The 13,289-nt window shown below is 45.7% G+C and overlaps 1 protein-coding gene across 13 annotated transcripts in view; it reads left to right on the top strand.

Annotated features, from left to right (window-relative positions):
* SRRM4 (serine/arginine repetitive matrix 4) overlaps positions 1-13,289 on the top strand; it is a 508,596-nt gene that overhangs the window by 341,742 nt on the left and 153,565 nt on the right. For 2 of the 13 annotated variants that reach the window (XR_002310702.2, XM_020877304.2), the window contains exon 1: positions 115-604. The exons of 10 other annotated variants lie outside the window; for them this stretch is intronic. Coding sequence is in view for 2 of the 3 variants with exons in the window: in XM_020877304.2 (XP_020732963.2) it covers positions 474-604 (131 nt within the window). In the remaining variant the exon portion in view is untranslated. Of the gene's footprint in view, positions 1-112; positions 605-13,289 lie in introns of those variants that run through there. One more of the 13 variants, XM_070475270.1, reaches the window with a different exon arrangement.

Here is a 13,289-nt window from a genome sequence, read left to right as displayed (position 1 = left end):
AGGCTGAGAAGGAGGAGGAGGGAGTGGGTGGGGAGGAGGAGAGGCGGAGAGGGGGGAGGAAAGTGCAGCTCGCGCGACCAGCCTCCTCTTCCAACGTCACATTGTGAGAGAGACAAAACCCGGGCGCGCCGGAGCTCACACGCGCACGCACACACAGACGACCCCGGCGCCTCTTCTCTCCAGCGCTGCCGAGAAGCCAGTCCTCCCTTCCTTTCCTGGGGCGCGGAGGCTCCGCCAGTCAGAGCGCAGCCCAGAGCCGACCCAGAAAGCGAAGAGAACCGGCGGACAAGCCTTCTTTCTCCTCTGCTGGCCCGGGCTGAGGCGCCCCATCCCCCGCCCTGAACCCCTGTCTTTCGCACTCCACCCTTCTCGGTTTCACACGGACAGGGACCGAGCCCGGTGTGCCCCCTTTTGGAATCCACGTTTCAGCACTTCGGACAGCGCCCGAGAACCCCGGGCCCTTTGGGTTGGCTATGGCGAGCGTTCAGCAAGGAGAGAAACAGCTTTTTGAGAAGTTCTGGCGAGGAACCTTTAAAGCTGTGGCCACCCCGCGTCCAGAGAGCATCATTGTCGCCAGTATCACGGCCCGCAAGCCGCTGCCAAGGTAATGACCTCCTGCTTAAGAGGGGAGACCCTGGCAGTCCCCCTTTCCTGGCCTGTGCCCCAAGCCCTGAGGGGTGGATGCAGGCAGCTGGGCCAGGGCGCCTGTCTTTTCCCATCACTACTCTGTATCTCCCGCTGGAACATGGGAACTAATTGCTTGTGTGAGGTGGAAGCTGTTGAGAAGGGACAGAGAGTCTTTAGGGGGAGCAACGCTCAACCGGCTGACCTCGCAGCCGCTGTTTGAGAGGTTTTGCTGTCTCTGGGTGGATAGTGGAAGTGGGAGATGACTTGACTGAGAAACTTTTCTTGGTATCACAGAGCTCCGAGGACTGGGGGTGAACAAATGGTGGAATTGAGGTAGTCGGGGGTGCTGTACAAGAAAAGATGAAGATTGAACTAGCTCAAGCCTTGTTCAGGGACAGCAGCACATTTCTATACTCAGCTCAGAAACTAGGGAGCTCTGAATGTTTTGACAGAAGCCCATATGCTGTTCCCTCAAATACACCCTAAACAGCACCCTCCTCTTTGCCTTTCTGTCTATTGCTGCTGTTGAATTATCTAGTCTCCAGCATCCAAAACCAGGACTCTGGGCTCAAGAGTCAGGGAGGAGCTCCCAAGATCATGAAAATGATCTCAGAAGAGTTTAATCTGTTTTTTCAAAAAGAATCTGATTGCTTTGAACTCAGACAAAAGAGCCAGTCCTTATGTGGTGGTAGAGTAGTGTGATGGAGGGAGGATGAGGGAAGAAATGAAAGAAGAGCAGAAAGAGGGTGAAGAAGATGTGGAGTGAAACAGAGGAGGCTGGGTGCAACGGAAGCATTCCAAGACAGAGAAAACCCAATTCTTTTCATAAATCATTCAGTTTAGAGGAGTTTGGGAATGAAAGGAAGAAGGCTGTGCCCTCTGTCAGGAAAAATCAAGGCTATGTGAAAACTCATCTTTTGCTGGTGTTGGATGAGTGGTTGGGTGGGAGAAAAAGAAAGAAGTGGTCCAGGGAAGACCACTTAGAGGATTTATTAATCCTGGCAGGCTTCATTAGGGAGTAGATTGAAAATGTGTCTGGGAAAGGGCTTCAGACAGAATGTCTGGTCTGGCACAGTTGCATCTGAACTTTCCAGTGGGTGTACAGTGGAGGACCGATGGGAAGTCATATCTTAAGAATCAAACTCAGACTGGAGAACTTTTCGTAGTCTGATAGGGACCTAGCTCATACAGGTCTTTAGAAAAATGGGTGTCCCATGTTGGGGAAGGGTGGACTAGAAACATGACAGGCCAGCAGGATGTAGCAGGCTGTAAGTGGTAGCAGCAGCAGCGATTGTTTGTGTCTGGGATGAGGGGATACCCTCTGACATAGGCTGGAGAAGAGGAACAGTTACACCAGGTACCACCAAAAGCTGATGTTACACTGCTTAGAAGGAGGTCCTTTGTAGAGAGCTTTGACGTCAGCGGTTTTATCTTCCTGGGTTTCTGCCATCCATTCCACCTTTGGAGTGCACCTACTGTTGGCAAATCAGTGCTGCGTTGGCCACAGAATATGCCCTTGTAGAAGGGACTAAAGGAAATTTCATTGGAAACTAGAAGTGTGGCAGTTGGTCCAGAGTCTTCCACATATTTCAAGGGTGCTGGAAGAGGACAGCAGATTCCTGGTGGTATTTTAATTCAGCTAAGCATACCTTATGTCCACCTTGCTTGGTACCTTCACCTTTTGTCTGTCAGTCTGTTACTATCATGCCTTTTTCTCCTAGTCATACTCTCAATCATATTAATTGCTCACAAGGTTTCCCAGCCGTCATGCTTTCTGGGGCTTTGTGCAAATCCTAATTTAATTCACATGAAACTCTTACAATAGCCAACCCTCCCCACCCAGATATCATTTCACTCCTGGTGTCTTTTAACGTCCCTAGTCTCCTCCCCCCAGAAAACCCATTCCCGAGGTGAAAGTCTGAGCATTTCGCCCCTGAATTATATCATGCTGAAAGGATCATCTTATTGCTTCTGTAGCAGGCGTGGCCTTTCTATAGAATATATTCCAGTTTTGTAGTTGTTACTCCTGGTTTGGGGTAGAGAGTGAGCAGGGAACATTTGTATTCAAGTCTTCAAGAAGGCTGGGTTGGAGTTGTCTCTACAAAACCTGGCTACAAAACCTGAAACATCCCCATTTTCACCCACACCATCCACATCCAGTGATAATCAGTTTCTATCTCCTTTGTAATGTTCTGTACTTACTTAACAGTAAAAGTATCATGTTTCTAAAGCAGAGTTCTTAGGAAGGAAAGGAATGGGGGCCTAGCAGCTTCCTCCACAGGCAGTCTGGGGACTTTGTCTCATCAGAAATGTTGTCTCCTTTCATGAATGAGGCCCAGCTCACAGTCAGCAGATCTACCAAAAGAGCTGGAGAGGGGGGAGGATGAAACACCTGTCAGTCCTGTTTGTTATACACTTAATAGTTGTTTATGGATGAGGGCTACCCCCTGAATGAACTTCCCCAGGATATTTTAAGTCTGTTTCTGAAGATAATTTAGTACCAGGATAGAAGCTTACATTCAATTCGTTGATTTCATAGCAATATGCATACATCATACAACCTTTCTCCAAGCAAAGCATCCCCTGGTCCCCCTCCCTCTCCCCTTCTGTGAGGCATACTTGATGAGGCAATATCTTTATAATGTATCAAGTTGCAAGCAGATGTCTGACTCAAATGTCAGAACAGCATAGCAGAGTGGGAGGCAGTGTATCACAGTGGTTAAGAGCTCAAAACTGAGCTTCACAGGTACCTGGGTTCCCTGCTTCTGCCATTTAGCCAAGTGCCTTAGGCACGTGGCTCTACCTAGTTGAGCCTATTTTGTCAGCTTGAAAATAGAAATAACAATAGTAGCCATCTCAGGCAGTGAGTTAGGAGAATGGAGTCAGGTGAAGCGCTTCCCACAGTGTGAGGGTCATAGTGATTGTTTAATACACATTGATTGTGTTTTTCCTGTCTATCCATTTCTCCCCCTAATAATGCTGACCATAAAAATTGTGAGTTTTAAACTCCTAACAGGTAACTGCATTGAGATGGAGTGGGTAGGATGAGAGCAGTCCAATATTTTCCTCCCTAAGTTCCTGAATTTCCTTCCCTGGGGGAATGTTGGGCTTCCCAGGTGGTGCTAGTGGTAAAGAATCAGCCTGCCAATGCAGGAGATGTAAGAGCTGCAGGTGTGACACCTGGGTCAACCCACTCCAGTGCTCTTGCCTAGAGAATCCCATGGACAGAGAAGCCTGGTGGGCTACAGTCCATAGTGTTGCAAAGAGTTGGACACAACAGAAGCAACTTAGCACTCAGGGGAAGGTTAGCTGCTTTCTGATTCAGCACTTTCAGTTGAGGGCAGTTGGAGGGCTGGTGAAGAAATGTCTGAATTCAGAATTGATTGGTACAATATCCTTATGGATTATGCTTTCAGATTGTATAGGGATGACCAAGCACTGACAGTCTAGCCAAGGTTCTAACTCCTTGAAAACCGTAGTTTTAATCCCCTAGTCCATCAAATCTAGAGTGACTATATAATTTGTAGTTCGTATCAAAGGTAAAAAGGGTCATATTTGAGTGGTTATTCCCAGGATGGAAGCTCTAACGGGGGCTATCCCAGGCAAACCTCACCACCTACCAGGTGGAAGAAAGCCAGCATGAACCAACAAGGTACTTGGGGTGTATGAGGCTGCCTCTTCTGACCCTACCGAAGAAGTATAGTAATTTTCCTGGCACTCATTAATTCTCTTTTTAAATTCCTTAGCCCAGAAAAGTTTGTATCCAAGAAGTTTAGTCTCAAAGTGGGAAATCTAGTGTTGCAGGCCAACTCAAACTGTAATAATAATCATATCAATGAAGAGTAGTTGAAGACAATAAATATGTAACTCTTTTCTGTAGTTAGCATATCAATTGTACATAGATACAGGAGTATTTGTAAAGGTCTAGAGAGGTGACCTCCCTTTAAATAAAGTAAGCATTCCCTTTCCTATTTTTTTGGCAAGCTATTAATTTTCTTCAAAAATCCTTCCCATGCAGAATAGTCCAGAAGCAGATTTCAGCCCAGTTCCTGTCTAAAGGATCATAAATTCCAAACTATCAGAGATTTTACTGCATAAAGGGAAAGATGGCCAAATTGTTAGGCAGGGAAAATGCCTTTGAATCATTTAATTCAAGACTCCCCTTCATGCCAAGAGATCAGTTAGCACATTTGTGCTGACTCTGTCTTTGGGAGCAGAGTAAGGGGCTGATGGGAGGCGATTGCCTGTGGTTAAGAGCCAGTAGACAAAGGTCAGGGAAAATGCTTGTCCAGCGATGAATGAACGTTTTCTCTGCAAAGGGAGTGTTACTGTTTGGGTCAAACCTTTCTCCTTCTGAAAGGTGAAATTTGGTGAATGGTGTACAGGGTCAGTGAGGGGATCACTTCTGACACTGCCGTATTCACTTGACAACCGTGCTGTCTTAGAGACCTGGGCTGCGGTAAGTGTTCAATGAAACTTACATGCATGAATTGAATGAGTACACATGGCCCAAGCTCAGCATCAGATTAGCCCTCTCCCAGCCCCAACCCCATTCTGACAGGTTGAGGACACTGGTCAGTGCAGCCTGGGAGACAGACAGACATACAGACACACAGACACACACACACACACACACACACACACACACAATGCAAATAGATTTGACTCTGGCAACCCCCTCCAGTATTCTTGCCTGGAGAATCCCCATGGGCAGAGGCGCCTGGCGGTCTACAGTCCATGGGGTTGCAAGAGTCAGACATGACTGAGGGATTAAGCACAGCACAGCACAGCACAGTGTCAGACTGAAGCTCTAAATATAGAGATCTGTGTGGTTGGGTAAGTGGCCGTGTAGGCCCGTCCATGGACAAGAGGTTGAACTTAATCCCACCTGGAAGTACTTTCCAAACCTGTATGAGTCCCTGTATAACTCCAGGCCTTCATAGAAGGGGGGACATCTCTTCTGTCCTATAAATGAGAATGAAAGTCTGGGTTAGGTGCCTTCTGCTCCATGGGCACCTTGGTCATCCTGCAGGAGCACTACACATTTTTAAAACTATCCTTTCTTTCAGGGTGCCTCAATTTACCTTCCTGTGAGGAGGAAGAGTTCACAGGGGCTTGGCAAAACCAGAGTTCAATACTTACTTACTACTAAGACTTTCTCTGAGGTGTGAGAGACTATTTCTGGGGTGGAAGACATAGGGCAATGAGAGGCCTGGGCTCTGAAGTCAGAAGGACCCAGTCTGACATCCTGCAAGGCTACTTCCTAGCTTTGGAATCTGCTAGTCACTCTACCTCTCCATGCCTCAGTTTCCTCTTTGATAAAATACTAATCTCACGGGGTTGTGGTGAGATCATTCTCACTACAGTTGCCTAAAAGAGCCAGTGGAGATTTGTACAGAGCTGTTTTAAAAATCCAACAGGCCCCCAAGGCAAACTAATTAAAAGAATTGTTTCCTTTTATTGTTTGCAGACACTCATTGGCTCTAGTGGCTTTTGGCAAGCACCCTGACCTTCTCAGTCTCAGTTTCCTTATCCATACAATGGGGCTAATAATAGCAGCCACTTCCAAGAGTTGTTGGGAGGACTGAATGAACTAATTTATGGAAAGCTGCTGTTTGGCATGCAGTGAGGGCTCCATCAATGTTAGCTCTTACTATTAATAATAAATGATCGTTCTTATTATTACTACGTGCCAGGCCCATCAGGGAGAAAAAGATGAATGAAATGCAGTCTTTTCATTTGAGGGCCTTGGAATTTAGCAGCAATGGGAGACATAAGCATGAGTATGTGTGAGTGAGGCAATCTTAGCACTATAATGTAGATAGGAATAAAGAAAGGGGGATGTGGAAAGTCAGAAAAAGAGATCCTCAGTGAAGCTTGGAACCCTTGCTTATCATCATACAGTAATCATTAGTTATCTTAGCTGTGAAATGGGAATGATTCTTTTATTTCATCAGTATTACCTACAAATGCAAGGAATGATCAGAATGAATAAGGCCTTTATCCCTTGTAGAGTATCAAAAAAGAGCTTTTCTTTTCCCAGAACCTTTTTATGGGTCTAAACTCTAAGGGGGGGGGGGAGTGGGGGGCATTATTTGTGGGGATCTTAGTCAGTGCTAATGAAGGGGGCCTGTAGGAAGGAACTGCCCTTAAAATCTCCCAACTCCCCTGTCAGCGGCTCAAGGATACAGTCTCAAGCTTGGACCATTAGGTTTCTTGTCCTTCATGGTCCAGTTCTGGCTAAAACGAATCCAGTCTGCATTCCTCAAGCAGCCACCGACAGTGGGGAGATCAGAGTGAGCCTGTACATGTCAAAGAGAAAATAAACCAATGGGGAATGAGTGCACAAATTGGAAGAAGCTGCATGTGACTAAAACCCAAAGCCATACTTTTGTTCATTCATTCAGCAGATTTCTTGAACTCCTTCTCAGTACAGCAGTGAACAGCATGAAGCCCCCTGCTCTCATGGAGGAGAAAAATAATAAAGAAAGAAAGAAAGAATATAAGGTCAAGTGGTAGTAAGTGCTTAAAAGAAGAATAAAGCAGAGCAAAGGGCTAAAGGGTGAGGGAGGGGATGGCATTATTGGGTGGGAGTGGGCCAGGGACCTGGAGAAGGGAAGGAGTCAGCCATGAAGATTACTGGGGGAAAGTGTTTGTGGGAACAGAACATACAAAGGCCCTGAGGTGGAGCAGTTTGATATATTTGATGAATAACAAGGAAGTTGATGTGGGCAGAGCAGATTAAGTGTGGAGGAGACTGACAGATGACTCCCTAGACATAGGCAGGAACAGATCAAGCCTTGTAAGACATTTAAGGACTTACCAGGTCCTCAACACCTGGGCTAGGAGGATGGAGGGGGTTCCCAGGGGCAGTCAGGGACCCGGGTCTGATCTGCTTCTCTTGGCTCCTCTCTCCCGACTCTAATGCAGCCAGGGATGACTTTGAACAGCAGAGTCAGCTTAGCTGGGCCCCTCCATGCATTATAGACAAGCATGAAATTTACAATCTCTCTGATTGTGATCAATCAGATTAGGAAATTGAAAAAGACACTGTTTAGACTTCCAAATAGCAGTGGCAAATCTTGTTCCCATGGTGGTGAGGGTTTGGTGTATCTCTCATATCCATGCGTGCAAATCTAGACTATTTCTCTCACCTTGAAGCCCCCCAGTCTCCCTTCACTGCACACCCTTGAAGCTACAGCCTATGTGCATGCGCTCTCTCTCTCTCTGTCTCTCTCTCTCTCTCGGTCTCTTTCCCTTCCTCCATCTCCATTGGAGATTTTGCTGAGGGAGCTCCCATGTGCCACCAGCCTGTACGTAGAGCTCTGTGAAATAAAACACAGAATTAAGATGTCATAGAAACAAAGCCAAACCAAATACAGGAACAATGCCGAACCCTAAAACAGTCATTAAGTAATTCACGTCTACATGTGTCTGTTCAAAACAAATATTAAGATCCTCTGGACGCAAATTATCTCTCATCAGGAGAATCCCCTAGTTGCAGATTCCCTGCGCTTACATCCTGTTGACAGGTTCACTGAGCAGAAACACCAACGGATCACTGTACTCTAGCTTCATTAACAGTTAAGCTTAGGCAAGTGAGCTGGAATTTTACAAGACAGTTACCACTCCTACAGAAAGAGAGGTGCCATCTGGGCCTGACATATGTGTATTCATGATATGTGTGTGCATTCTCTCATGGTGGGAATGTGTGTGCCAAGCTCCCTATGTTATTATGTGCCTAGCCCTGTGCTAAGCATGTTTCATCTGTCATCTGATTCCATCCTCACAGTAACTTAAAGAGAGAGGTATTTTTAAAACCCATTTTTACAGATGAGGAAACTGAGGCTTAGAGAGTAGATGTGACTTGCTCATGTGTATGTGGATGGTAAGAGTCATAATTGGGATAAAAGCCCAGGACTCTCAATGGATACATTTATACTTAAGTGTCCTAGGTGGCTAAGTGGTAAAGAATCTGTCTGCCAATGCAGGAGGCACAAGAGACTTCAATTCGATACCTGGTTCAGGAAGATCCCCTGGAGTAGGAAGCTGTTACCCACTTCAGTATTCTTGCCTGGAAAATTCCATGGACAGAGGAGCCTGGTGAGCTACAGTCCATGGGGTTGGAAAGAGTTGGACATGACTGACCACACACACACACACACACACACACACACACACATTGCAGAAGAGAAAAACTGAGACCAGAGAGGTGAAGTGTGTCTTGTCCAAGGTCACATAGTTTATAAGTATGAAACCAGGATCTTAACTCACGTCTGCCCAGTGGCAGCTATGTTCTTCTCTGCCTGCAGCACATCCTGTCACTGTAGTTCAGATAAGGTCATGGGTGTTTTTGTTTTGTTTTAATCATCTCATTTTATGTCCAATCAGCTTAGGTAGTTGCCATTGTTGTTCTCCCATCTCACACCACTGTCAGTAACTCTGTCTTCCTCTATCCTTACCCTCCTTACCCATCTTCATATCAAGCTAGAGGAACCTCTATGAAAAGTAACTCAAACTTCCTACCCTCATCTAAAGCCCTCCATTACTGTCCCTTGGTTGGTAGAACTTTAGGCCCTTGATAACTCCCAGCCACGGTACCACTCCTGCCCACCTCCCCCAAGATCATTTTAAAATGCTCCTTCTGCATTATTAACAATAGCTAGGACATGGAAACAACCTGGATGTCCATCAACAGATGAATGAATAAATAAGCTGTGAGATATATATAGATATAGATATATATAATGGTATATTACTCAGTCATAAAAAGGAATGTGTTTGAGTCAGTTCTAATGAGGTGGATGAACCTAGAGACTATTATGCCAAGTGAAGTAAGTCAGAAAGAGAAAACAAATATCATATATTAACGCATATATATGGAATCTAGGAAGATGTTACTGATGAACCTATTTGCAGGGCAGCAGTGGAGACACAGACGTAGGGAACAGACTTGTGGACACAGCAGGGGAAGGAGAGGGTGGGACGAATGGAGAGCATAGCATGGAAGCATGTACGTTACCATATGTAAAATGAATTGCCAGTGGGAATTTGCTGTGTGACACAGGGAGCTCAGCCCAGTGCTCTGTGACAACCTAGAGGGGTAGGATGGGGTAGGAGGTGGGAGGGGGTTCTAGAGAGAGGGGACATATGTATACCATGGCTGATTCTTGCTGACATATGGCAGAAGCGAACACAATATTGTAAAGCAATTATCCTCCAATTAAAAATAAATAAAATACTGTTTTTCACTCCATCTGATCCAGCTGCATCCCATTCCCTTTAGTTCCTCAAATTTCCCATGCCTTTCCTGCCACAGGGCCTTTGCACATGATGCCATGAAAGCACTCTCTCTCCCCTGGTGCCTAATTTACACCTACTCACTCTACTTTCAGATCTCAGCTCAAATGTCATCTCCTTAGAGAATCCTCCCACAATTCTCTAGACTAGGTCACACCCAACATTAACTTTCTTATCAATGTAGTACCTCTCTTGAGTCTAAACAAATTTGTAATTTTATGCTGATTTATGGGATCATTTGGAGAAGGAAATGGCAACACACTCCAGTATTCTTGCCTGGAGAATCCCATGGACAGAGGAGCCTGGTTGGCTGCTGTCCATAGCGTCGCACAGAGTCGGACACGACTGAAGTGACTTAGCATGCATGCATGCATGGGATCATTGGTTGAAGTGTACCTCTTCTAACAGACTGAGGAGGATGGGGACTGTGTCAACTTGTTCATTGGTTTATCTCTTTCACTTGTTACATACCAGGGGGTCAAACAAATGTTAATTAATTGCATGAATTGTAACTCTTTCCCAAGCAAATCATTTTCACACCTAATAGTGTGAACCATATAGAATTCCCAGTATTCAAAAACAGCAGTGTTTCCTTTGATTCTTAGAAGAACCCTTTGAATTACTGAGGGTAGAGGCCATGTCTGTCTCATTCTTTGCTCTATCTCAGCATCTAGAACAGTGGCCCATGTTTGGGGGATCTTTAAATGTTTGTTGAGTGAATAGTGGAGGGTATGCAAATATAACAGCATGGTACAGGTAAGGAAACTCAGAGACCTACACATGTACATCATCAGAATTTTAGAGCTAAAGGATTTTAGAGATCATCCAGTCTCCTCATTTTTCATGTGGAGGATGAAGGGATATGTTTTATAGTATTTATAATTATTGGAACAACTGTACAGGTATAATTTATAAATATATGAGGCTTTCATTCTCAAAAATTTCTTACTGAGAGAGATAAGAGATCAAAAGATCTCTGGGGTCCGCTCATGTAATTCTTCATTTTGCAGATGGGGAAACTGAGACCCACAAAAGGGGAAGGATTTGCCCGAGGCCTTTACAAAGTCTGAATCAGCCTGGGTGAGCTCTGGGCTCAGTGAAGTGCTACTTGAGAGCATTATGTCACAGTTTGTGTGTTAGCTTCCCTGCTGTGATCAGGCCATCAGACGCCACTCTCTTTCCCCTGCCTCTCGCTGTGAGATGTGGCATCCTGCCCCATGAAGGCCTCTTATGGCATATGCTGCCTGAAGCCTGGTCTGGGGATCCTGAAGAGACGTCCATCTGTACTCAGCCTGTGTCTCACAGAGCAGGTGAACAGCTCTGGCTGTTCCCGGAGTCATATTTCAGAGCTCTCAGCCAGTAAGGAGGCTTTTCTTTGGCCAGCCTCCCTTTCAAGGCCAGATGGCAGGTGGTTCTGGGGCCCAGCCCACTCCCATAGAGGGTAGGTAGGCTCAGGGCAACTCTTTAAGTGTGGACTGTTGTTTCTAACAGGAAGCCACCACAACAATAGCACATCCTAGTGATCAGCTCTTAGTAAGTCAGTGTCAGTTCACTGTGGCGTTTAGTCTGCAGTCAAGTTGGAAGGGCCATAGGGGACATTTGCGGAACTTGAGTGCAGCCTCTTTATTTTATAAGTGGGGAGACAGGGGCACAGAGAGTGTGCAGGACAATTTGTGGAACATCAGAATGTTAATGCCAGAGGTACAGATGACATATGCATCACCCGACACCTAGTTCTAAGATGCCACACTGCTCAGAATTCTTTGGAGAAGAAGGCAGAAAAATTAATTTATTCCCATTTTACAAATGGGGCAATTGAGGCTCAGAGACATGAAATGACTTGCCCTAAAGTAACATCATGAAATAATGACACATTATTATTGTGGTGGCAGTGGTAGTGGTGGTTTAACTATTACTGTTGGTCTTATTTGAGTCTCACAACAGTTAAGAGACTGTTTTATGTCCATTTTGCAGAAGAAGAAACTGAGGCTCAAGGCCTTGTAAAGACCCAAAATAAATGCCAGGTCTCTTGATTCCAGGTTCAGTGTCCCCATTCTACTGCAGAAAAAAAAAGCGTAATCTAAGAAACTTGTGCCCTGAGCATGGATCCACTAGGCAAGGGGAGGACAGGTACGACCACCTCTGGTCATTGACCAGGCTGCATTGCCAGTGTCACCCCCTTGAAGCCCCTTTCTTTCTCTATACTGAGTGTACCAGCCTCAGGCCCTTTTCAGCTGCCCCAGTGTATGCCTTTTCCTGAGTGGAGACATTCCTTTAGAGTGACATCCCTTTTAATGGCCAAGGAGGGAAGGAGAGTTTGGAGTAGGACCCCAAAAGTGCAAGGGAGAGCTCAGAGCTCAGGAGCCTTAGGAGGAAACTTACATCATCATTGCAGGGGCCTAATAGAGGGAAATCAGCCTCCAAACTTCAGTGGACAAAGCATAAGTCTAGAAACTTTCCTTCTTCCACAGGAAAGGTTTGTATGACCCCTCCCCCAAGAAAAGACATGTCACCACTATGAGAGACTATAGTGCCACCACTATAAAAGACACTTAAGAGTCTTTTCATCCCACACTAACTTCGTTTTATGGAAGGAATCCAACCCAGAGTAGTTAAGTAACTTGCCTAAAGCCACACAAGCAATTAGTGCCATAGACAGTGGGTTCATCACAGAGCGTCAGTGGGTTCTAGGAAAGAGGAAAAGAACCATATGATTGCCTGTACCCATCCCCATCCCAAAACACTGGCTGGACCTACAGTGTCTATGGCCTACACCCTGGACCTACAGTCTTTGGTCCTTTAGTAAATCAACTCTCAGACTAACCCCAGTGGTGGTTTGAATGCAGGAACTTCAGACTGTGGTCTAAGTGCTCCTAGATGTTTTGATGTTTTCCAATTTGTGGCTTGGGCGAGATGCCATCAAAGCCACCTGATGTTTGCTATCCCTACTCTGGTCCACAAGTCCCTGTTTCCTTCCTTCTTCTTGGAAAGTTGTCCTGCTCAGCATGCTCCTCCACCCATCCTGCTCATCCAGCCCTAAGGAAGGCATCAACTCCCATTCCATTTGCCAAGAAAATGCTGCTGTGACACATGTCAAGGGAGAAGTGTTACACAGTTGGATGAGTTCTGGCTCTGTAGTTAATAAGCTTCAGTTTGAATTCTATCCCACCATCTATTAGCTGTGTGATTTTGAGCAAGTCACGTCACTCCTCTGAGTCTCAGTGCCCTCGTCTGTGTCATGGTGATGGAAATCTCTAACTTGAATAATTGTTGGTTCCTGGTTTGACTATTTGGAATGGTTGCCCTAGGACATTAAGGCTTATGTTTAACAGAGAATCATTTTGGTAGAGGAAAAGTACCAA

Source organism: Odocoileus virginianus, chromosome 12 (assembly GCF_023699985.2).
Source record: "Odocoileus virginianus isolate 20LAN1187 ecotype Illinois chromosome 12, Ovbor_1.2, whole genome shotgun sequence".
NCBI lineage: Eukaryota > Metazoa > Chordata > Mammalia > Artiodactyla > Cervidae > Odocoileus > Odocoileus virginianus.
The sequence above is the reverse complement of the archived record's forward strand: the minus strand, read 5'-3'. Positions and strand labels throughout refer to the sequence as shown.